General features: G+C 28.9%; 2 protein-coding genes across 2 annotated transcripts; both read left to right on the forward strand.

Moving 5' to 3' along the window:
* Nucleotides 1–1,090: 1,090 nt before the first annotated feature.
* LOC111037715 (tubulin-specific chaperone cofactor E-like protein) lies at nucleotides 1,091–15,116 on the forward strand. The gene is made up of 8 exons (XM_022320437.1): nucleotides 1,091–1,494; nucleotides 11,477–11,755; nucleotides 12,459–12,655; nucleotides 12,716–12,825; nucleotides 12,951–13,121; nucleotides 13,181–13,332; nucleotides 13,397–13,575; nucleotides 14,313–15,116. Exons 2-8 carry the CDS (start codon nucleotides 11,516–11,518, stop codon nucleotides 14,632–14,634), a joined length of 1,371 nt encoding a protein of 456 aa, XP_022176129.1. The 5' UTR covers nucleotides 1,091–1,494; nucleotides 11,477–11,515; the 3' UTR covers nucleotides 14,635–15,116.
* Nucleotides 15,117–22,555: 7,439 nt separating this feature from the next.
* Nucleotides 22,556–24,286, forward strand: LOC111037726 (nuclear nucleic acid-binding protein C1D-like). The gene is made up of 2 exons (XM_022320455.1): nucleotides 22,556–23,038; nucleotides 23,801–24,286. The coding sequence occupies exon 2, from the start codon at nucleotides 23,812–23,814 to the stop codon at nucleotides 24,262–24,264; it is 453 nt and encodes a 150-aa protein (XP_022176147.1). The 5' UTR covers nucleotides 22,556–23,038; nucleotides 23,801–23,811; the 3' UTR covers nucleotides 24,265–24,286.
* The last annotated feature ends 597 nt before the right edge of the window (nucleotides 24,287–24,883 follow it).

Below are 24,883 nucleotides of genomic sequence, written 5' to 3' on the forward strand. Positions count from 1 at the left end.
TAAATTCTAAAAATTATTTTGACTATACCTGTGTTTCTACGTTGGCTATTTTACGATATTAAAATTGTGCATGGAAGTTTTGAGCATGTCAAATAATACAATTAAAAATGCTTATATAACTTTCATACAAATTAAAATATCATAAAATAGACAACTTATTGACTTGTTCTTAACTTAAGGTTTTATAATAGGAAAATTTGCTGTAATATGAATGGTGCAGCCAATATTAAAAGTATAAATACAGGGTTAAGGGATCATAAATGTATTATGTTGCTTGGGGGTCAGAGAAGCGAAACAAAATATAGTGCTCTGACATCATCTTAACTAGAACAAACTTTATGGGACAGGTGAAACTTATAGTATAGGTACTAGGTACCGACTCTAAATTTACCCATGTATACATAATATACCTTTAATCGTTAATCATTATTCATTATTCAATAATACACTAACAATATAACTTATTTAAATTTGTATTAATAACTATTTCGATTATTTTTCATTGTTATTGCCTATTGGCTTTACACAATATTCTAATAGTATTATGATTTACGAATTATAATTTATGTACATGTTTGTTTTCCAAAATGTGCCATAGTATATTAGTATAATAATAATAAATTAATAATTTTCCTTGTTTTATAATATATTTAATTTCTCTATACTATGTACTAACAACAAGCAACTGACATTTTGATTTATAAGCGGTAGGCATGTGGACTTCAATAACTATAACTTACACTAGTCAGATGTATCTATACAATTTTTCTAGTTTCGGTGGGACTTAGTTCTTAGCCTCTTTCATCGTTGCCACACTCGTAAATTATAATTTAAATTGTCCCGTATTTTACTAAAGTAAACCTCGGATCCCTACGTTTTTAAATTATAATATTGGTGTTCGTAGTCGAATGGTAAGAATGTAAGATGAGATGGCATTACTTGTTGTTGTGCGGTCAGTGTTGACAAGCCACGGACGGACGCGAACGACACGAGGTGTTGCGATCGACGGTGGCGCTGCGAGCGGCCAGGATCGACCGCGCGGTCGATAATACAATATTATTGTGATATAACAAAATCGCGCAGTGGTAGGGATCGCGCGAAGAACAAAAGAACAGAGTGTGCTTCACGCAGCCGATCGCAGGCCTCTCGTGACTCGTCGCAGCTTGCCGTATTACTGCAGCAAGTATTCTGTCTGTTCTGAGCGCGTGCAATGTGCATAGGGTCGTGCACACGATAAAAATACGAACGAAAATAATATATAATTGAATGAATTTTTGAAATCGTTATATTATATTGTCTATAACTTAATAATAATATTTCGGAGTATCAAGTGTATCAAGTTATTATTGTCTATTAACTATTCTTTAGTTTATTTTCTTCCGTTCGCGTATTTCGTTTTGATGTACAACGGCAGTCACAAAAGTACCAGATCAGAATTCTTTCGCAGTGCCGAGACAAAGGACTCGAGCAGGGGACTGAGGATACAAAGTCAAGGTCAGGTCGATTTTAAAAAAAAAAATTTTAAAAAAGCCCCCCGACACTTATGAATATAATATAGTAACTAAATAATCTAAACTTCTTCCATTTAACTGACTGTGTTATTACTTATTATCAATGGGTTTAAGTGTTACAATAGTATTAAATTCATCCACAGGAGACTGGTAGAAATTCGACCCTCCGGGATTATATGTGAATGATAGATATTATGAACAGTGGCGTGGTGAGTAATATTTTCAACGCGGGAAAACGATTTTATTTGTTAATCATATTAACTATCTGTCAATTCATTATAATATTATATTATTATAATTTATAATGTATGGACTAAACTACATTGTACCAACTATAAAATATGTGTAACACGGACTGGACATCTCAACAATTATCCGCACATCATCATTTTTTTTACATGGTCCGGTCAAGTGCCCATTTAGACTTTACGTTATATAATATGTTACCACGCCACTGGATAAAATCATATAAGTACTTATAGTCATATCCTAATATCCTATACGGTTTAGACCGTATCGACCGTATTGATGACTGTTCAATAATACTATTATAACAATAATAATATTATAATTTAAAAGTGCAGTGGCTACTGTGGAGCTCTAAACGCAAATTTAATATTATGATTATAACCGTCCCAATTTCTATAAATAAATTGTGTGACATCGAAGCTTTTATCGTTTATTTAATAACGGGTCGTCAAATATGTATCTTAATTTTATAGTACTTCTGTTTACTTGAGCAAATGAAAAATTGAAAACGCGATAGGCCTACCGCGTACGTTATAATATTATTCGTCGTAGATGGTAGCGCGTGGGGGAAGAGGACGAGCCACTGGGTCACCCGCCGACCCATCGCCACCGCTACCTCCTCTCCGCGTCGCGCGTCGGTTCAGCTGTTTTTTATTTACAAACACGACTACGGGCACGACGGAACAATAACAATACTAATACACACGACCCGCTCCGGTGCGTGCGAGCGGTTGGTCGGATAGGCGGTGCGGGGGATGCGGCGTCCGAGCGCGTAGTATTTTATTATTACGTCGTAATTCGATTACGCGTACAACTTATACTTCACTGTAACACACCGCCGCGGTTTTCGAGGTCGACGAGATGTAAAAACTTGCGTTATAATATTTTTATACATTTGTTATTTAATTTTTATTAAATTATTTTAATGTATTTATTAGTTATAAATATGATGTTATCGATTGCTGATCGGCACCGAGTGACCGTTCCGAGAAAAAAAAAACGATGTAACTGCAGGTCGTTTAACAGAATAATATTGTATCACCGCATCAGCGGCGTCGCGATCCCCAGTAAACGTTCGGATTGTCGTCGGGACTTTGCATGGGCACCCCGATTTTACGTGAATAAATATACGAGAAAACGATTTGTACCCACCCTACCTACAATAATACTTGTGTCCCCTGTTGCCTACCCACAGATCAGAATACTTAATAGTCCATATGTCTACCGTTTCGTTTCCACGAGAATGCCGACCAAATAGTAGGTTAATATTAAATACTACCTAATATCTATGGATGGAATCGAGGATTTTTCTACACCCAAGTACAAAATTGATGCCGTGTAGATCGCTTTTACTTTAACTGCGCTGACATGCGCTGACATGCGGTGACATGTAATAACAATATTAATATTATAATTTAAAATGTATAATATTATATAGAGGTCGACAATCGTTGCGAAACGGTTTTACGATGAATTGATGAACAAATAATAAAACATTGTGAATATTAATAGATTTTTGTAACTATTACGTTACCTAATGGATAAATAGTAAGTACTAGGTATACGTTATTTACACGTTTTGCAACTAATTTATTCGGATACAATGAAAATCACTATTAAAATACTTGTTTATGGGTTATTATAACTTCATTTTTCGATTTTACATTTACAATACGCAAACACATTATAAACTAATAAAACATTTCTTAATTATTGTTTCTTCTTAGTGCTTATTTAAGTTGATAATATTCAAGAATTCAGTTGTTCGTATACGATCAAATAAAATAAATACGTAGTTATGAATTTAAAAAAAAAATACTCAGCAGTTTTAAATGTAAAAAAACTACTTTTATGTATTTACGTAATTTCGGTAGATTTCGTAAGAACAGGATTATTTTACGGTGTTTCATATTCGTTACTAGCTAGGTGTATATTATATGTTACAATATCATGATTCTCTTGCAGTTTAGTAGCATATATATTATTATTTTCAATGTAAAAATATGAACATATTGATACCGACTTTCATAAATCGGGTTTTTTAAAATGATAAATACTAATGATAAATAATAATTTTAATACGTTAGGTGTAAGCATACCAACAAAAAACAATAATTAAGCTTGAATAAATAGATTTTCAGAAAATAGTTTTTAAAGTACTTCCAAAATATCAAATTGTAAATGAAAACATTTGTAGAAGCAACAAAAAACCAGAATTTACCTTTAGTAATCATCCATAATATGCTATCACAACTATTCATTTTAAATTTAAATTCATAATAAGTCCACTGATTTTATTCATTTCTTCCCCATTTAGTGTATTCTTGTTTAATGTTTCCAATAATTTTTTTCATTGATTTAATTTTAATTATAAGCTTTCAGGTACAGTATTGTAATTTGTAACCTTTTGCAATGTTATAAATTGTTATCTTATGTAATAATAATAATTGTAATAGCTATAAATTATATTATTATTTATTAGTAGCTTATAATAATTATATGTCAAAACTCAAAATGATAATTATTGGTATTATGTTTTTAACATCCTAATCAAACAATAGCTTCTGCTTGTATATAATTTAGATAACAATATAACATAAATCGTACCTAATAATGGATAATAAAAATGTATATTTCTTTGATTTCTATGATATTTACACTAACGTATGTCAGTTTGTCACTTATAAATTGCCTACGTTGTAATGTAATATTATAATTAGTTATTACTTATTACTTATTACACATAAATAATGACTATAGATATTAATGATATTATATTGTAATTCATTAAATTGATTTAAACTTATCATAAAAAAGATTTTATTCAGATAAGTGACAAAAATTAAGGATAGTAAAAATAATATCTAATTTAAGAAAAGAAAAATATTATTTCAGTTATACGATATTATACAGAAATTATAATAGTACAGTAATCTAAAGTACGTCATACTATAGTTGCTGTTGCAATAATTAACAAATAAAAACCAAGATTTGTGTAACAATATCATTACCAGAACTATTTATTATAATAACCAGGATCCATATTATATTAGTACATTACCGTTTAAGAATATTCATGTATATATTAAATAATTAAATAAATGTGTGTAATTGAATTATATTTTTATTTAAATCTTTATTATTATCCACACAATATGTAATAATACAAAATTCAGTAAAAATCCTCATCAAAATAATATGTTTAATTCACAATATATTCATTTATATAGGCATATATCATGTACAAGTGTAATAGTGTAATACGGTAGTACGGTACAATAATAATAATAATAAATTAAGAATTTTAATATTTTCACAGACAATGCATAACCATTTTAATGAAATTAGTAATGAGCCAAAGCACAACTACCTTGAACCAATTGACATTGACTAAACTTGTTTTTTATACAAAATCCTAAAATAATTATTTTCATGATGGGGTGTAAAATGTGTGCCTAACTGCCTAAGTGTGCAACCATATTAATATAATTTATAAACATCAAAAATAGGTAGTCAATTTAGTATTTACCATTTAGAAATTTAATTAAATAACTTATTAATATCGTTCCAACATTTGAAACCATACATTTTTGGACAAATGATGTTGATTGGCATATTATAACATATTATAATATTAGTGTTTGTTTTTCGATTACTTATGTGTTTTAGAGAAAATCTTTTTTTTTTCTGTAATAGTAATTATAATTCTGATATGTTCGTTCATCATGATATGTATTATAATATTTTATACAATTTAAATTTAATATAAAAGCATAGTGTAATATCTATATAAAATAACCAATATTCATATAGGTACTAATGGTCAAGTTTCGAATGTATTTAGGACCAATTAAAATATATATTTATTTATTTATACTCAGGCATTCGCAATTACAGCTAAATGATTTTTCAATATAAAAAATGGTACCTAATAACATTTTTGGAAAAATTAGTTTATAAGATATTTAAAACGTGTACTTAAATTTTAAGGTTATAACCCTGTAAATAAAATCTGACACATCGCACATTATTGTTATAAGTGAATGGGAAATACAAATCAGATTGTACGACGGGCTGAATTAAGACTCGAGTAACACTTAATTAATGAAATTAGTATTTTATGATGCTTAAGACAATTAACATTTTATACTGTCTCGCAATAATATATACACCAAAATAAATATATAATTATTTTGCTTTGTCAGAAAGATATTATAATTTATAAGTTTAAACCGCTTTGGGACAGCCTTGCATAAATATTAAACAAAATATTTGTCACGTACTTGACGTATTATATGTATATGATTATTATGGTTAGAATTAATGTAAAAATAAAAGATTGGCGCCGTATAGAAAATCAAACAGGTAACATCTGACTAAATTAAGTTTTCTTACTTATGTAAATGTTTTAAAACAACATTATGTTTCAAATAAATAAAATACTTTAGAAATGCGCACCAGTCATAAGCATTAAAATATATTATGTAAGGTACCTAAATATAGAATGAAAATGTCAATCATGATAACACTGGTGGGCTTTCTTCTAGTTGACAATATGAAAAATGAATAATATTTATAATCCGCACAATTAAGAAGATTATCTTAGTATAATAGCAAGTATGCAAGTCATACAACTACATTTCATTTATTTATTCTACAGAAATTAAATGAACAATGATCACGAATTAAATTTAGATACAATAAGTTAAATTATATTTTAATTGTATAGTAATAAATAATAATTTGTTCATAAAATATTAACAATATTATAGTATATCGCATCGCAATAGGCGAATCTCCCAGCGGAATTTGCCACAAGATAAAAAACATCGCCCCGTACTTACCTCACTCAACATGATTCAACAAACTAAATGTACCGAGATCCTCTATAGTTCAATACAACCGATTACGCATGAGACACTCACTTTTACCATATCATTCCTACAAACTTGGCTTAAATTACTTTGCACCCTACGTTAGACAAAGCTCTCTAGTCATGTATAATTATTCATATGGTTTCAAATATCGTTGATTATTTTAGTGTATCGTTGAACCTAGTTTCTTTTTTGCCACTTACACTTATTAATTCTAATTAAATTAAATTAATGTATATGTGAATATAATTGATTTTTTAATTTTCATAGTCAGTGGCTTACTTATATCTTATTTATTATTGTGACTATTTATGTATGAGTGTCATACTAACTGTATTTGCAAAATGTCAGTATTGTCTTTTAAATTATAATGGTACCTAAGTTTGAATGTTTGTTTCAAAAAAAATGTTACATCTGTATTCATATTTATATGATATTCCATGGTAATATGTGATCTATTTTTGTAAAAAAAACCAAAATATTAATTTTCTAATTTTCTAAACACGACTAAAATAGGTAGTAATTATATATTATAGTAATATAGTAGATTATATAATGAAATCATTGAAATTCAATATCTAAATGTTTTTTTTTATCCTCCAAAAAGATAATTTTACCTTGAACATGTTTGTGTAAAATATGATAAATGGTAATAATGTTTACATACTAGGTATAACGTTATACATTTTATCTTATAGTGATTACCTACTGATTAGAGTAGTATTTTCCCAAACAGTTGTTTGTATTTGTATGTCAGTGTGGGCAGTGTGGCTATAGGTAAAATATACAATTTAATTACTATCATTGTAATTATACTGCTATCGTATAAAGTACTTAACTATGTAATAATGATCACCCTCCGGATGTTTACATACCAACTACTCATACTATATAATATAGCATATTAAATATCTTTATAGTAACCAACAAATGTGGAAATGTGTATTCATTAAGTATGAAAACTATCTGCTTTAATTGTAAATAGTACATTTAAGTTGATAATATTATATTTTTAACTCCAATGGTTTTTTTATCTAAAAACCAGAGTATAACAGATACGAAACACCTGTTATTTTATTCCATTCTGTATATAAATATATAAATATGTGTTTATAAAAAGAGGGAAAGAGAGACGGAGAGAAATAGAGGAGATACGTTTAAGACAAAAGTATAGCAGATACGGTAACGGGTATACGAGTTCCTTTTTTTCCAACAAATTGGGTGACAGACGTCCTTTGTCCTATCCTTATACACAAGCCAAGGACAATAAGCGGTGGTATGAGGAACCGTTCTGGTCAACGGTTTCTCCGTCAATATTATTCGCGTGAAAAACTGATGTAACGCTGTTTTTTTGGAAAATTTAACATGATTCGGTGAAAACTAATGTTAGAGAATAATAGTTGTTCATATAATAATATAATAGGTTGAGGTACCTGAACCTGACTTGTGAGTTGTGATACTGTTAAGTGTAAACCGTTGAATTGAAACGCCCAAAGTGCAAACCATAACTCCATCGAACGCGTGAGTCTTTTATTAAATTTCAATAAATGGGTGAATAGTTGTATGAAAGTATCGCAACATATAATATATTATTTAAGTTTACAATATTAAAATACATAATATAGTTATTGTTAACTAATGGCTATTAATATGAATGCGTTCACATTGATTTATTTGATTACCTTCCATAATATTATTGTTATTAATATTATTGAAATTAAATTAAAAACTATAAGTTAAAAATTCAATGATAAAAAAATAAATATAAAGTTGTTTCAATATTTAGATGAACAAATTGTGATTTAGGATATTATATCATTATAGTACCTGGCTGTTTATAAAATGTCAATAAATAAATCACTCTGTGTTTATAATTATGCTTTTATTATGCTTTTATTATCCTTTTTATTTTTGAATGTGGTCAAAAGTCAAAAATGGTTGCCAACTACTGTTCTGTCAAATGAATTAAATTAGTGTGAATAAAGAATAGTAGGTATTGTAGGTACTCATAGAATTTCTTTAAAATAACGTTCACATGTTTACCGTTCTCTTTATACACCATCATAAACTATAGTTATAACTATACTAAGAGATCTGTCATTTTCGATAAATCATATTTGAATGAAGTAAAGCTATTGAATAAGTGAATTCAAAATATTAAGATAAATGAATCAAATTTTAGTTGTATATTCTCTAGTGACAGTAAAAAGTGCAAAGGAGGACAGGCGTAGTCCAATTAATAAACAAAACTTGTATAGCTTATACTTGATGTACAGTATACCTATATATTATATAGTATATAGTATATACATTATGAACAGTCGTTTAGATACACATAAACGATGCCATCTGGCTTTGACTTGTACAATGACAACACAGGTTCCTGACCCGATCACAGGTCGTATACCTTTCCGGGTTTAAGAATATTGGTACCTAGCATAAAAAGACAGAGTATTTTGAGATCACGATTTTGTTCATATTATACTAGTAGGTATTATAGTGTATATACGATTTTTAGTAAGTAAATATATATATAGTGTTATATAGGCAGTAAAAGTCATAATCTGAATTCTAATATAGCTGATCCAAATTTCTGGTCAGGTGGCACTGCTGGGAGCCTTCCTATTATTTATACACTTACTCATTATACCTTTGTATCGTATAAATAATACATATATTTTTAAATTAAAAAAAAAAAATATAGCTGATAAATTGGTAACGAATATATTAAATGTTATTTGAATATCTCATATTCTCATCCTTTAGGCAATACCAATTTATTTAATTTTTATACATTTATAACAGCCACATACTAACATTAGGTAATTACACAGATTATTATTAATACAACTTAATTTAGGTATAAGACGCGTTTTTTAAATATAGGGCAAAGGCTGCAATGTCATACGTTTATAGGAAATGAGTAGGTGGGTAACTACAAATTTTTTTTTAGCGGCTTTAAGCAGTTTAAGCTTGTAATACTTCAAAGTTGTATTTTAACTTTAAATTACAATTTCGCCATATAATGTATGGCAAACAAAATAATATATTTTAATGTATTATGAGACGCATTATGAGACAAATCTATATTATGTGTCATTTGAATGTAATTATGATATAAATTTAATTTTTGGTAAATTGGGGATTTTACTGAGTAATGTATAGTAGCCTATTGTAGGTTACGTTATCACTAAGAAACACCTGTAATATGAATGTCTTAATCTTTGAAGTAAATGATGAATCATCTGTTAGTTTGTATTTCTAAGGATATTTTATTACATATTTATATTTTTATTTAATAACAATCATACAGTTGGGTAATAATAATTGTTGGTATACTTTTAATTATAACTATTTGATCTTTGATTAATTTATAAAGTTAATCAAAGGTTTGCTAGGTAACAGGTATAATAGAATAAAATAATATGTGCGAAGGTGTATTGGTGTTTACTTTACACGAGAGAGTGATTGTATTTTTAAAGTAATTATAATCAATATTTTACACAACAGTTAATGTTTGACCAATATTATTTTCAAGTAAAACATAATTAAAAATATACAAGTATTATATACCTAAGGTAGTAATTATTGTAATTAATAAGTAAAAGATATGTTATAATCTATATGGGTATGTGTTATGTGAAATTGTGTAATCCTATGTAATTACTATAGGTAATATATATTATTACCTATAATAATAATGTATGTTTGTACTTTGTAAGTAGGTATATGTTTAGGTAAATTAAAAAATAGATATAACTATGTATACTATATGTAATTATGCACTCTGTAAAAAACGATTAGCATGAATTATATCATGTGGTTGTCCCACCGTGTATAATATAAAATGCACACTACCAAAAAGTTAGTCATTTTTTTTTCTAGTCCCTTGTACTTACTTCTATCAACAAGTCGAGTCGTAGTAGAGATACCCGCACGGTCATAAATAATACTTACATAGACACATAGTACAATTGATTAAACTCAGTAATTTACCATATACCTGGTATATACCTATTAGTCCATGTGACCATGTCCACGCACCACGGACGCTAACTCACCGGTCTCGTGCAACCGGTTTTGATTTACAACCACTATGACAATTCTAACGAAAGCCGCCGTAACTTTAATCAAAGGACGTAGCTCGTTGGCTCGTTGAGAGCTCCTCGTAAGTCTCAACAAAAATGTGATATATGCTTATGTGCCACTCATGTTATACATCCACAAGTGACTATAACAATAAATATGAACCACTGATCGCCAAAAAATTTAGAAGTGTAGAAAAAGAAATCCCTCTTTGACAGCCTAGAAATGTATTCATAAACTATAGCATCACTGTACTTATAATCACCGATCAATGGTCTTACCAAACTAATACAAAAAAAGGAAATTTACCAACTTCAGCATTTTTTTTTATGTGCTGCTAAGTGAAAGTTTTACATCAATATAATAATGCTATGTACATCATGTAATACACGATATTTACCAATATAATATCAAGGTTTTGGCACAAACCATTATTATCTATAACTGGTTAGGTCCAACTTATATACTTATTTAATTTTAGGTTTATTTCAGTATTTGATCAATGTTGGTTGATCGTAAAAAATTAATGATTATCTTTTGTAGGGTTGTTGAATTAATAAAATGAATTTCAAATATTACATTTGTGATTTATAGCTCTTTACAAACTGTATCAATAACATCTTTATACATTTTCATTACACTGTTTAAAAAACTAATTAAAATACTTGACTATATTACACAATTTAATGATCAGATCCTTGTCGATTAACGCTGTTGTTGAACACAATTGTAACAAAGATATTATTTTGATTGCAGGATATTTAAACGAAACAGGAAGAACAAATAGTTGTTGCCATGCCGTCGCTTTTAGAAGCGATTGTAGAGAAATACGAATGTTTTGAAGATGATACGTTCGATCAGATGCCTATAGCTATATACGTTCCACGCAAAAATCCCAGGAATATGATACCCAATTTATTGGTATTAAATGATTGCGACATTGATTCAGCTGGACAAGAATCCGACTTGAGAGATAAATGTCATGGTGTCGAAGAATTAGATTTAGCTCAGAACTGTTTGTCTAGATGGAGTGAAGTAAGTCCTGCATATTTTACATAAGAATAAAATAATGTTTCCGATGTTGCCATGTGGGTATAGGTGCTACTGTAAGTCTGTATATACTATACGTTTACTAAGAAAGCTTCTTATTTCTTTTTTTTCGGTTTTACGTACCGTTGCATAATGACACTTTTCCACACAGATACAAGCTAGCCGCCGTCCGCCACTGATATTAAGTCTAATTTGTTCACAAATTATGACTATCGAATTCTAAATCAATATGTCAATAAGCAATTAGTTATTGCTTACTAAAATAAATATTATACATTAATTATACTTGCTATCCAAATATGATTAGGTTTGTGTGTAGTGGTAAAGTGATATATATATATATAATATTATATATCAATAAGAGTATCTCTTAACTCATGATGGATTGAACCAAGTTTACAAAAGTTATAGTTCTTAATCTAGGTAATAATATATTTCTGGCTATACTGATAATGTAAACAATTTTTTTACAGTATTGTTGATATAATTAATATGAAAATATGTTAAATTTGACATTTGTATAAAAAAAAAGTATATTAGATAGTATGATTTTTACCTATTATTATTATGAATTATACTAATTCAAATATATTTTTATTAATTTTGGTCCGAGTTGACATCACGACATTTTTTTAGAAGTACGATACTTTGTTCAAAATTAATTATTTTTAACTATGTCTTATTTCAGATATTCAAAATATTACATATTATGCCGAGACTGAAATTCGCAAACCTAAGTTTTAACAATTTAAGTTCAGATATAAATAGCGCGATTGAAGTTTGCGACGACACTGGGGAAACATACCCGTGTTTAAAGAGTATCGTGTTGAATTCTACAAATATTACATGGCGTAGCTTTAGACACATATTAAAACGAATACCCATGTGAGTTTATTTAAATTTAAAAAGATTAACAATTATATTTACATTAAAATACTCATATAGGGTCGAAGAAATACACCTGAGTATGAATAATTACGATGTTATCGACTTGGATGACGATGAAAATTGTCAACATATTCAAATGCCTTCAGTGAAAAGGTTACATTTTACAGGTACCTAACTTTAAGAGCCCTTAGTATACATTCTATAAGTACGTACTTTTGAAATAGGATATAATAATTATGTGTAATTACTTGTATAATATAAATACTAAATTGAAGCAATACAATGTTTTCAGGTAACCCTGTATCTACGTGGTCTGAAGTATGTAAACTAGGTCGAGCATTTCCAAATCTTGAATCGTTGGTGCTTGCTGAATGTCCCTTGCAGTCACTTATGACTCCACCACCTTCGCCAGATTCTCACTTAGGCCTGCTGTCCTACCCAAGACAAGAGAGTGGATTTTGTAGTGAGTTTTAAGACAAAATGTGCAAGATTTTATTATAATCGTGGTCTTTTGATCTTAAGATATGACGTTGGATTCGCCACACGATGCATTTACACATCTCAGATTCCTAAACCTAAACAGAACCTTAATTAGAACGTGGGACGACGTTGACATCCTGGGACGCTTTCCTGCATTAAGATACCTCAGGATACAAGGCTGCCCGATATTCGAAGTGAGTAATATATTCTTTTTTAATTTCTCAAATGGAAATGGGAACTGATTGTTTTTTATTTCAGGAAAACTCTGATAGACAAGAATACACAGAACATGAACGCAGACAGTTGCTAATTGCGCGATTAACGTGCATACAAACTTTAAATGGTGGAGCAGAAATTACAGCTGATGATAGAGAAGACGCCGAACGGTTTTTAATAAGATATTACATGGATAAGCCTGAAAACGAACGACCAGACAGGTAAAAAAAATTATAGATACTTACTAAATATTACTTTTATCAGCACAGCTTTTAATTATCTATAGTAATAATAAAAAGTATATTATATATTCCATTATACTGTAAGCATTTACTTTTCGGATAATCTAAGATACTTATTGTAAATATGCGATTATTCTAATATTTTATGTTATAGGTAATCTTAGGTTTATTTTTACTCTTATGTTTCCTAGGTCCAAGTTGAATGCTTAAAAAATTTCATTTTTTTAATTATTTATTATTATAAATAATAATGGTATAATATATTTATATCACATATTAAGTTATACTGGTGGTGTAGGGACCTATTAGCCTAGACCAATCTAACTTCTTTTGTTCTTCTTTCTATATCTACCTTTGTTATTTCTACTTATCTTTCCTTATAATATTTACCAACATTGTTTAACACTATTTTTTCTTTTACATCTTTAACTGCCTTCACTGGAAGGTATCTTTAATCCGTCCTTCACGCCATAGTCATCATTCATCAATTTCACTTATTGTTCAAAATTTATGAAACAGATTGTGGAAATATAAATTAAGTAATAAAAAAAAAAAAAAATATTAAGTTATACACTTTTGAATAAATACAGACTAATCGTAGGTCGGTATGAAATATGAATAGGCTCTTGATACTTATGCTAATCTATAGATGTATTTCTTAAAAGTTTGATATCTAAACAAAAATGATCACTAACTCTAATGTCAAAATGTTTCAGATATAATGAATTGGTTCAAGTTCACGGAAAACTTGATCCTCTAGTAAACATAGACTTGACACCTGAAAGTAAAGTTCAGGTGAAGATTATTTGTGGTGACAAATGTGAACAACATATTTTAGATGTATATCAGACAGTAAACGAATTTAAACAAAAGTTTGAAAAATTTTCCGGTATACCAGCACATCGTATGCGGGTGTTTTATATGGATCAACATGTGTGTTCAGTTATTGGTCCCGAAGAAATGAAGTTTCCCAACAAGAGATTATACAGTTACAACATAATTAAAGGAGATCAGATAATAATTGATTCAAAAAAATGAAATCTTTTACAAACGAACTCAAAAATACTGTGAATTATTCAGCAATGAGTGACCTGTGATAATATAAAGATATTAAATATACACAAATACACAATATTATGATAAGTTCTATAATTTTTAAATTAAACTTAATTATTATTTTTATATACTAGTCAGTAGAAGAGAGTACAGGTTTCCGATATGGTGATTAAATATTTAAAAATGATAATCTTATTATTGTAATCTTGGCAGCTTGTACTTGTTCTGCTTAAGTACACAAAAATATGTTTTAATCAAAACCTATTAAATATTTACAGTATTTAAACATCTGAACAATATATGTACCATAATATTATGTATACTTTTAATTCAAGACTTAGTATAATAATTTAGTTTTATGATTGGACTTTAGTGTGTAATACTAATATTAGTTGTAATTCAGTTTTTTTAGAAAGATAGACTCATTTACTTAATTATAAATTATAAGTAACAATTAAATTGAACTGTATTTTTTTCTGAATATATATTTTTGAAAAATTGTGTTCATAAACAGGAGCTGATGCTAATAACAATATAAATCCTTCAAAGATTTATTGATCTGCTTATCATCAAAATTCTAAAATCCAAATTCTGAACAATTTTAATAAATAAAGTGCAATTAATTAAACAACAATAAATCCTTCTACAAAAATATTGACTTTTCAATGCATATATTTTGCCAAATGGGTGCATTTGATATAATCTGTGGTTGATAGTGAAATAGTTAAAGGTGTACAATTTCGAACACAATTTTTTGAGGAACTTTAAAATTAATTCAAGACAAGAGTGTGAGTTAAGTCGATTTTTCTAGATAAGATGTTCCTGAAACTGGAGATTGAATGCATGTCCGTGAGATATTAATCCTAGTCTGGTAGTTATGGATTTATAACCATGCTGCATGCAAGGGATGTCATATAAAGAACCAATCTAATGTGAACATGTAGACGGGTGCTTGAAGCCACATTGAAATTTATTTGGGGTACTGAGCACTCCATAAAAATTGGTATCAAATTTTATCAACAATTATTAACTTTGAAAAAAAAAATAAATGATTTCGAAAAAGTTTTTTATTTAACTAATATTATATTTAATAAATCGATGGTTAGAACAACTTCAAACAATACATGTATAGAGTAAGTATCAGTACATTTTCATAAAGGTAACGTATTTGAAGTCTGAACAGTTTTTAGAGTTTTTTCATTTTTGATACCTACAATAGATTAACTAATTATCTGACAGTTAACCTTGAATAATGATGTTCTAACTCAATTTAAATTATCAATATCAAACTTCAATGTCCAGTGTTATGGCGGTATTGCAAATGTAAGTGGCCATATATCACTATTATTAAGAACAGATAGTTAAAGCTTTTACACACTATTTTGTAATGGAGGTGGAAATATTTTCACTTAGAGCCCCAATTGATTTTTTTAAACCTTGGCGCCTATAAAAGAATTTGCAAATCTTAGAAACCGTTGCTGAACCCTTTCAATTTGGAAAGACTGAATAATTGTAAGGAGATCCCAGGGGTGGGTGGCTCAACAATTATGGAAAATGGATAGGTATATTATTATTCTTATATATTATTTGTATTTTCTAATTTTTTATTTTTCAATCCATTTTTTCAAAGTTAATTTCTTACCGTTTCTTTTTCTTATTGGTAGATGTGTGCTTACCATTTTTTATTTGGGAGAAGTATAAAACTGGCAGCAGTCCCAGCTTTGAAACACGGTATAGTTTTAAATTAAACATTATTTTATGTCCTTCATAAAATCTATTTACAAATTAGAGCCTATCGACCTCTTCTCGTTGACTTAACAATTGTTTGCATCCTTAATAAATTTCATCCACTTTTATGCATTTTTTAAACGCGTATATAGCTGTGAGAATCCGTGCACCATCACCATTTAAATCTGGCACTATAACACAACATACGTTGCGCGTTAATGTTGCCTACAGTCTACACTGCCGGTAGTTGACCAGACTATAATTATTTAGACCTCCGGATGACCTATAATTGTACTATGGTAAGACCGTTGCCGAGGTGACCATGCGTGCCCATGCCACTGACAAAAACATATATAAACAACTAGATAGCCGAGTTTGGTTTATCTTTGAAGTCAAAATCGCCAGAGTGATAAGCACTTGTCCGAAAATGTTAAGAGCGGTTAAACCACAGACTATATGAAAACAAGTATGAGGCATGGGTTAGACATAATATAGTTGGACGTTGGTACATGATGAATTTATGAATAAATGAAATAAAATCAGTTTATATAATTTAGATACATAATATTGATAAATTGGTAGATTTGAAAAGTTGGAAATAAAATGAAATTATTTATAAGAAACAATATAAACCAATACACCGAGACGTAACCAGAACCGTTAGCCGTTAAGTTACAATAAATATAAAATTACGGAGATGGCCCTAACAATAATGTTAGAAATAATTGGCATCGGTTCTATTATGGCCGTATTCGACATTGATCGATACGAATTCTATCATAAGTATATGTTTAATAAATTGTAAGTAGATCGGACTTAGAATGCTTATTACCTGTTACCATATATTATTATTCATAAAATAAATTAGAAGGAGTGCACTTGTCCCCAGTGCCCCCCCCCCGCCAACGACACGGGTACGGAATTAAACCGGTATCCGAGTCATAGCAAAATATTGACACAAATAAACAATCCATTCAAAGGTTGGCCGATGTTTTATAAAAAATCTATAATTTATAAGTAAAATGTACATAATCTTTAGAATTTTATTGCGATTTTATTTACGTTGTTCAATTAACAAAGAGATCACTACCCAGTTATTATTTTTGTATATTAATATATTTTTATGTTATTTGGTGGATGTATTCGTCAGAACTTGGGACTGGCATCGCACGATCTCCTTCCACGACTAAATACAAATAATAATTTATTCGTTTATATTAATTGTTGTATTCTACTATTTTTTTCAAACAAAACGAAACGTTTTGCATGGATTTAATGAAATAACCCTAGTTGTAGACTGTGGTCATCACTCATCAATATGTAAAACAATATTTTTTTATAAACATTTTTTTTCTGATCGAAAATGTTCAGAAATAGTATATTACTTACTTAGTATATTACAAAACAAAGAGTATTTGAGAATCTCTAATTTTAACTTTGAATGTTTAGATTCAAAATCCTTAAATTTGAACCATTCGGTATTCATGATGACGAAAAACATATAACTTCTAAAAATCTGAAATTCCAAAACTTCAATTTTCAAAAATTTCCAAAATTTTTTTTTGAAAATTCAAAATTTCAAAATTCAAAAATTTTTCAAAAAATATTTTTCCAAATTCAAAATTGAAGATTGAATTCTTCCAGTTAATAGTATTAATGTTTGATATGTGGGCCGTTCCCGGTGGTACTGCAATACCGGGTCAACCCGCGGTGGAGCAGGAGCAAGCCCCAAAATCTCCACCAAATTTGAAAAAATTAGTTTAACATTTGAACCTTTCAATGAAAGGTGTATCAGATGTTAAGCTGATAAGAACAGATACTACACTTTGATCTTAGCCGATAGGCCGAGAAGCGATACTCAAAAAACATCACTGAGGTATCTTAAAGATAGAAGCAATTCTAAGACGATTGCAGTTTCAAATTTGAGCGTGTTCGAAAAAGCGAAAATATCGATTTTCGAAAAATCGCATTTTGGGAAATGGTCATAAACGTCAATATTTAACGTGTTACACTTCACTGGTTGAAGATAATTGTAATTAAATATATTATTTGATAGATTAATTGTCGACAATACGATCAAAGAAATGGTACAGTTCAATTGCGCCATCTACCGTCAGAAAAAAACAGACGCATACACGAAGTATTATTTTCCAAAAACACGTATTTCGTTTACTGTTTCTACACAAACTTGCTTTTTCTTTTGTTAAATAGTCGTAAATACATACGAATTTGTAAAAAGAAGTTTGAACACAACACGATCAGTATAGAATACGACGTTTTGACGTACAACAATACGACAGCGAAATACGGCGGCCTTGAGTCTGCCGTCGACGACGACAATCGTGTACCACTGGCGCCCTCTCGTTGTCATACTATAGTCCCGTGTATGTACAATATTCCGATGGATATCGCATAATGTGAGAAACAAACAATTTAAATAAAATTGCTGTTCTTTTTAAAATATTGTTTACAATATAAAATAAAACGATATAACTCAAAATTAATTAATATTTTTCATTTACAAATTATAATCAGTTAGAACTGATTCACTACTCATTCAATTTCAACACGGTTTTAGTCAATATGGTTTATAGGTAGACGCATTTTACATTTTCAGTCATATGTACCTTATTTGTGTTGTGCGATTATTGTACAACTTTAGAGGGGCGACTGTGAACTTCGCCAGAATATCAGTTAGATAAACAGGTAATATTATTTGCATAAGTGATGTGGGGCCCAATGTAAATTCCACCGATGGCGACCTTTTTAAACCTTTTTTTCTAGTAAATTCCACTGGGCTTTTTTAATATCGGAAAAAAATTGAATTTCGCTGGTACGTTTGTTTACCTGAAAAAAAATGTAAAGTCCACTGGGATTTTAGTAGTGTCCGAGTTACGATCGTAATAGACGAATTACACTCGTAATAATATTGAAGGTAAAATTACCGACCGAATTGCAGTCCGTATATTATTATTATCGATTATCCGATAAGCGCTTATCCAAGATGCAGTGTCAGTTTATGGCAAGACGTTGTCGTATTAACGATATACCGAGCACATTTTACTTTAATTTGCCAAGACTCAATTCTTTAGATTTAGAATTTAATAAAAAGTATTAGTCAGAAATTTATATAAAAAATAAAATCAATCAATATATGAAAAAAGAAATTAATTCACTAACATTTGTAAAATGTTTATCCTACAAATATGAATGTATTTAATTTTATTTTTTTAACTTAACTTTTACTTCAACATTATTTTAATTTTTAAAATGTGGAACTATGATATGTAAAATATATAATTATAGTGTTTCCCGACCGCAACTTGGATAGTCGAATTGCACTTATTACCTACAAATGAATGGTCGGATTGCACTTGGATTGAAAAAAGGTAATGGTCGAACTGCACTCAGGTAAAAAGCAGGTAGTGGTCGAACTGCACGCATTCAAAAAAAGAATTAAAGTGGAAAACGGTGCACTTATTTAATTGCATTATATATTAGTTCGTGCCATTTAAATAACTCATATAAGATTTATACTTTTATTGCGTCGCTGTGTAAATATGAACAGTTTAACAATTATTACAAGTGAACGAGGCCATGACTTAATCGTGTATCAAAATTATACATTTTAGAAAGAAAAACATGTAAATAATGGTGTTAAATGGCGTTGTACCCATCGTGGTTGTCTTTCAAAACTTTATCTAGATGAATTTTCTAAAGTAATTTTTCGGTCTGAATTGATACATATTCATGAAGAACCACTTAATTAACCGCGGAGAATGATTTCAAATTCAGCAAAAAAAAAAGTCCTTCAAATGAGTAATAATTTTATTAAAATATTTTTTTGAGCCCAAGTGCAGTTCGACCACTACCTGTTTTTTACCCTAGTGCAGTTCCACCGGTAGATTGTAAATTCCGCCCGAAATGAACAGGTAAAAACAAGGTCTATGGTAAATTCCACCCGGAAAAATATACAGGTACAAAAATAGTTCTGCCCTGAAAAATAAATATTTTTTTACTATTTTACGATTTTTAATACTTTTATATATATTGTGCTAATTATTGATTATGATTTAATTTTACTATAATATTATGATTGTTATATTTACTTTTATAATTATTACTATTCTTACGATTATACATGATTGATGTTGTCATTATTGACTTAATATGTGAAATATATATTTATTTAAATACCCACTTCTAAATTATAATGTTTAATCTATGTTATGTCAGTAATAATATGATTAATAAGACACATTCAGAAATTTGTTTATTAATAGTAATACATTTTTTCGGGCGGAATTTACATGTGTCTTTACCTGTATTTTTTTCGGGTGGAATTTACATGCGCCCGTTCGACCATTACAAAGAAAAAATAATTTAATACTTCAATATAGGCATCAAGTTTAATTATTCTTTGTGTTATACAGGGTGATTCTTTAACCAAAGAACACTCAATATTTCAAAAAGTTTATTTACTTTTTTCAATTTTTTTTTTCAAAATTTTAGATTTACGCTGTTTCGAATTATATATATTTTTATATTTTTCAGCCTTATATTTATTAGGCAAACCACTATTAACTTTTGATTTTCAAGTGGTAACCTTTACTTTAAATTTCATAAATTAATAAGGCTATATTTTTTTTTATGAATTATCACATTAAAATTTTCATTTTTCGTTAATCGGTTGATGAGATGTTGCTGCTCAAAGTTGGGTGGTTTTGGCTGGTGGTTATTGTGTGGAAATGCGTTATACCTCGTCAGTAGATACCGCAGCTATTAGGATTTTTATGCTCCAGGGCAAAAGATAGAAAACTTTTCAAATAAACTCACTAAGTATACACAAAACTTAATTTATGCCTTTAAATGTATTGAAATACCCATTTGGCTGGGTGTCGCGCAGTTCACCCCACTGAAGATAAAATCGGCACGGGTCATAATAATCTTATCAATTATAAAGACCAGAAGTCAAAAGTAATAAATTTTTTATCGTCTCGGCGGTCGTCTCGTGCTGCGATTACACGGCTGAGAGATGCATATGGTTAGTTCAGCTACCAAAATTCTTCTCAAAAAATGATCTATTGATGCACCCCCGAGGCCTGATGGTCCAATCCAGCGAATTACAGATTTATAAGTTTATTTATATTAATTTAATTATTATATACTATTTTTTCTTCTTGTACAGTAAGTCATTTAAACTGTGCAGTTGTAAAATTGTAATTTGTTTGCTATAATTTAATACAATAATGCATTTTAATTAAATAAAATTTATTTTACTATTATCAAATGTTATAATTTTTTTTCAATGCATCTGCTAATTCCATTAAAATGAATGAACTACTTTAAAATAAAAATAAAACTTTTATTTATTGCTGAAATATTATTGGAGAGAGAAAAGGAAAAGAAATGTCACAATATGAATTTTATAATTATATATATAGATGAGTTAGAAAACATTTTTATAAATAGGTTTCCACAAGTATCTATTGAAAATGAAGTTGGTATTAAGTTATAGTTAATCATGACTAATGTTTTTTCAACAAAAGATTCATGCTGCTAATTAAATTTTTAGATAGGAATTTAATATCTGAAAAAACAAAAAAAAAATAGAAAATTATGTATATTAAATCATGTATAAATAAATTTAAAAGAAAGCCATTTGTTATAAAAGTTGTACTTAACTTTGTTTATAATTTATACCTAATATGTATTTATTTATAATTGTCATTTAAATATTTAATAACAATATTTAATTTTTTGAAAGTTATTTGTAATTTATCTGTATTGCAACATTTTTTAATATTGTCAATATACTGTTTGATATTGTGATAAATGTAAATAAGTATATTTTTTGTAGACAACAATTTGCATATTTTACTTTTCTATTACTTTTACCAAAGTATAATATTGTGACTTATGAGCATTGAGTTGAAAATTGAAATCCTATAGTTCACTGAGCTTAATTCAAACCACGGACTAAGATATACCAAGATATATTATCTTAGTCCGTGATTCAAACTTCATTAATATCACAATATTGCTCTGTGTTAATATGGTATACACAATAAATTAGCATTGGTATTTGTGGTCACCCTGATTTGGGAGCCGATCAATCAGAGCACCTTATTCATTTTTTACATTGTAACATAGGAAGTGCACAATCTGTTTTCATATAATCTGTGGTTATACGGTGAACTGCTTAAATCATATACTAATATGATCTAAGGTGAACTGACTTCAAAATTCTGTATTTCTGTTCAGTGCTTGGGGATAGTCGGCTATCTATTTTTTTTATAGTTGTTTATCTATGTATATGGCCACTGATAACTATAGGAAGATAACATAATGTAAAATATAAACTGATTACAGTCCATAGATAAATAGATCTTTCCTTTATCTATGATTACGGTCCGGCTCCGGCACTTAGGTCTCTGGCGTCTACATCAGTTGATCGGTCTGTTGTCTAATATTTTTTAGTTTTTTTTATGCGTGTAGCATGATCGAGACATAATAATTGTTTAAATTAATTAAGTATTAAGCAATACTATCTTGTAACTGTGACGATAATATTTTATCGAACGTTCATCTTACACTTTACCGACTTTAATAAATTGTTGGTCAACTCATTTTCCTTCTACCGAGGTCTACGAACTTGGTGAGTCTTACAGTTTACGATATTGAATTAAACTATTTACATCATATTATTGGAACAGCATAGTCATTACATTAATTTCAAAGATGAAATTAAATAAATGACTGCAATTTGACAAGGTTACCCAGGTACATGTAATTTGTACAGTTGTGTGCAACTAATCAATGCTTCTAAATCTTTTTAGAACAGTGACCAAAATGTTCACCTGAAAACTATCACAACTCACATAGTTTATAGAGTTTAATTAATAAGCTATTCGTACCCATACAAAGTCTGCAGTACCTACACAGGCACATAAGCAGGCGTAATAAGAATTTTACTAATGATTATAATTTTCCTAAACATAATAAAATAATAGTTAATACCACTAATAAATTTATAAACACTTACCAACCAAAAAAACTATACTGCTAGAAAAGACTTACCTAAGGAACATGATTTTTTTAAAAATATTATTTAACAATTTTCTGAGTAAACCCTAAATTAATTAAGAGGACGCTACACCCACATGTGTTATCTCCTTACAAATGTACAACATAACAAAAATTGGCACAAGACAATCATACTCCCTCTATATTTATAGCAGAAGTATCAAAATTCCACAACACATAGGGAAGACCTTTATCTGTGTCATAGGTATTTTATTATTTAGTTAATAATTAATTGTTAGAAAATTAGGTTTTTTCATTTAGCTATTGAAAATTATTGGTTAGTGATATGAGAAAAAAAATAACAACTATTTTATTTTCAATTTTTGTTATTTAGATCAAATAAAAATGGCAACATTGGACTTGGATGAAGAATTACTCAAAGATGAAGAGTTAGTAGCAAGTATTCAAAATTTGGACCATTCAATTGTAGATATTGAAACATTACTTGAATCACGAATGGATATAGATTACAACTCTCTGTCAGTGGAAGAAAAAATTAAGCATGATCTACTAATTGCATTTGCATTGAATAGCTTATATTGGGTTTACTTGCGATTGGATGGTGTTGATCCAACTTCCCATAATATAAAACGAGAATTGGATCGTGTAAAATCTACTGTGGATATGGCTAAAGGTGCCATGGCCAAAAAAAATATGCTAAGAGTTGATAAAAAAGCTGCCGAAAGATTTATTGATCATGCTCTTTGGACACCAGAAGATAAGAAACGAAGGTCTCAACCTATAGAAAAACCAAATAAAAAAATAAAATTCGATGAAAATGGTGACCCATCAAAGTAAAATTATTTTAAAGAACTCTTTATGTGATGCTCCTTTTTGTATTGTAAATTTACAGTAAACTAAGTTATTAAAATTTATTTTGATCTTATATTTATTTATTTTGTGTGTTTTGGCATTTTTAACCTTATAGGTTGATAAAAGAGACAAGTAGACGACTATTGAAATAAGTAATAGGTTTAAAAGACTACGGAATAAAAGAAAATTTTTTAAAATTTTAAATATAATACTAATTGATTTTGAATATTAAAAAAATATTGTAAATAGTGTGTAAAGTGATCACTTATTAAGCACACATTTAAACATTTTAAAAATATAACAAATTACTATCACAAAAAATAAATGCTCCGTTACATACTATACAAATTATTTTATAAATCATTTGATTATATGAAAACATCACATATCAGATTACTATGATCTCTACATAGGGAATTTCCAGTACCTAATATTATAATTTTAATATTAAATTAAGTATAAATTTTTCTTAAGGGGATTGGATACCGACCGTTCTTGGAATTCAATATAGGCAATTTCTATGTGATATCAGGCCGTGTAATAAGTGATCTCTTTAAACACTAATTACAAATGTATGTATCTATTTTTTTAATTTTCATAATGA

Source organism: Myzus persicae, unplaced genomic scaffold (genome assembly GCF_001856785.1).
Source record: "Myzus persicae strain clone G006 unplaced genomic scaffold, MPER_G0061.0, whole genome shotgun sequence".
NCBI lineage: Eukaryota > Metazoa > Arthropoda > Insecta > Hemiptera > Aphididae > Myzus > Myzus persicae.

Excerpts from the sequence above, each read along its gene's own strand:
- LOC111037715 (XM_022320437.1), top strand. The coding sequence starts at position 11,516 with ATGCCGTCGCTTTTAGAAGCGATTGTAGAGAAATACGAATGTTTTGAA. Across the intron at positions 12,656-12,715 it reads ATATTAAAACGAATACCCAT|GGTCGAAGAAATACACCTGA; the intron begins GTGAGTTTATTT and ends ATACTCATATAG. Across the intron at positions 13,333-13,396 it reads AAGGCTGCCCGATATTCGAA|GAAAACTCTGATAGACAAGA; the intron begins GTGAGTAATATA and ends TTTTTATTTCAG.
- LOC111037726 (XM_022320455.1), top strand. The coding sequence starts at position 23,812 with ATGGCAACATTGGACTTGGATGAAGAATTACTCAAAGATGAAGAGTTA.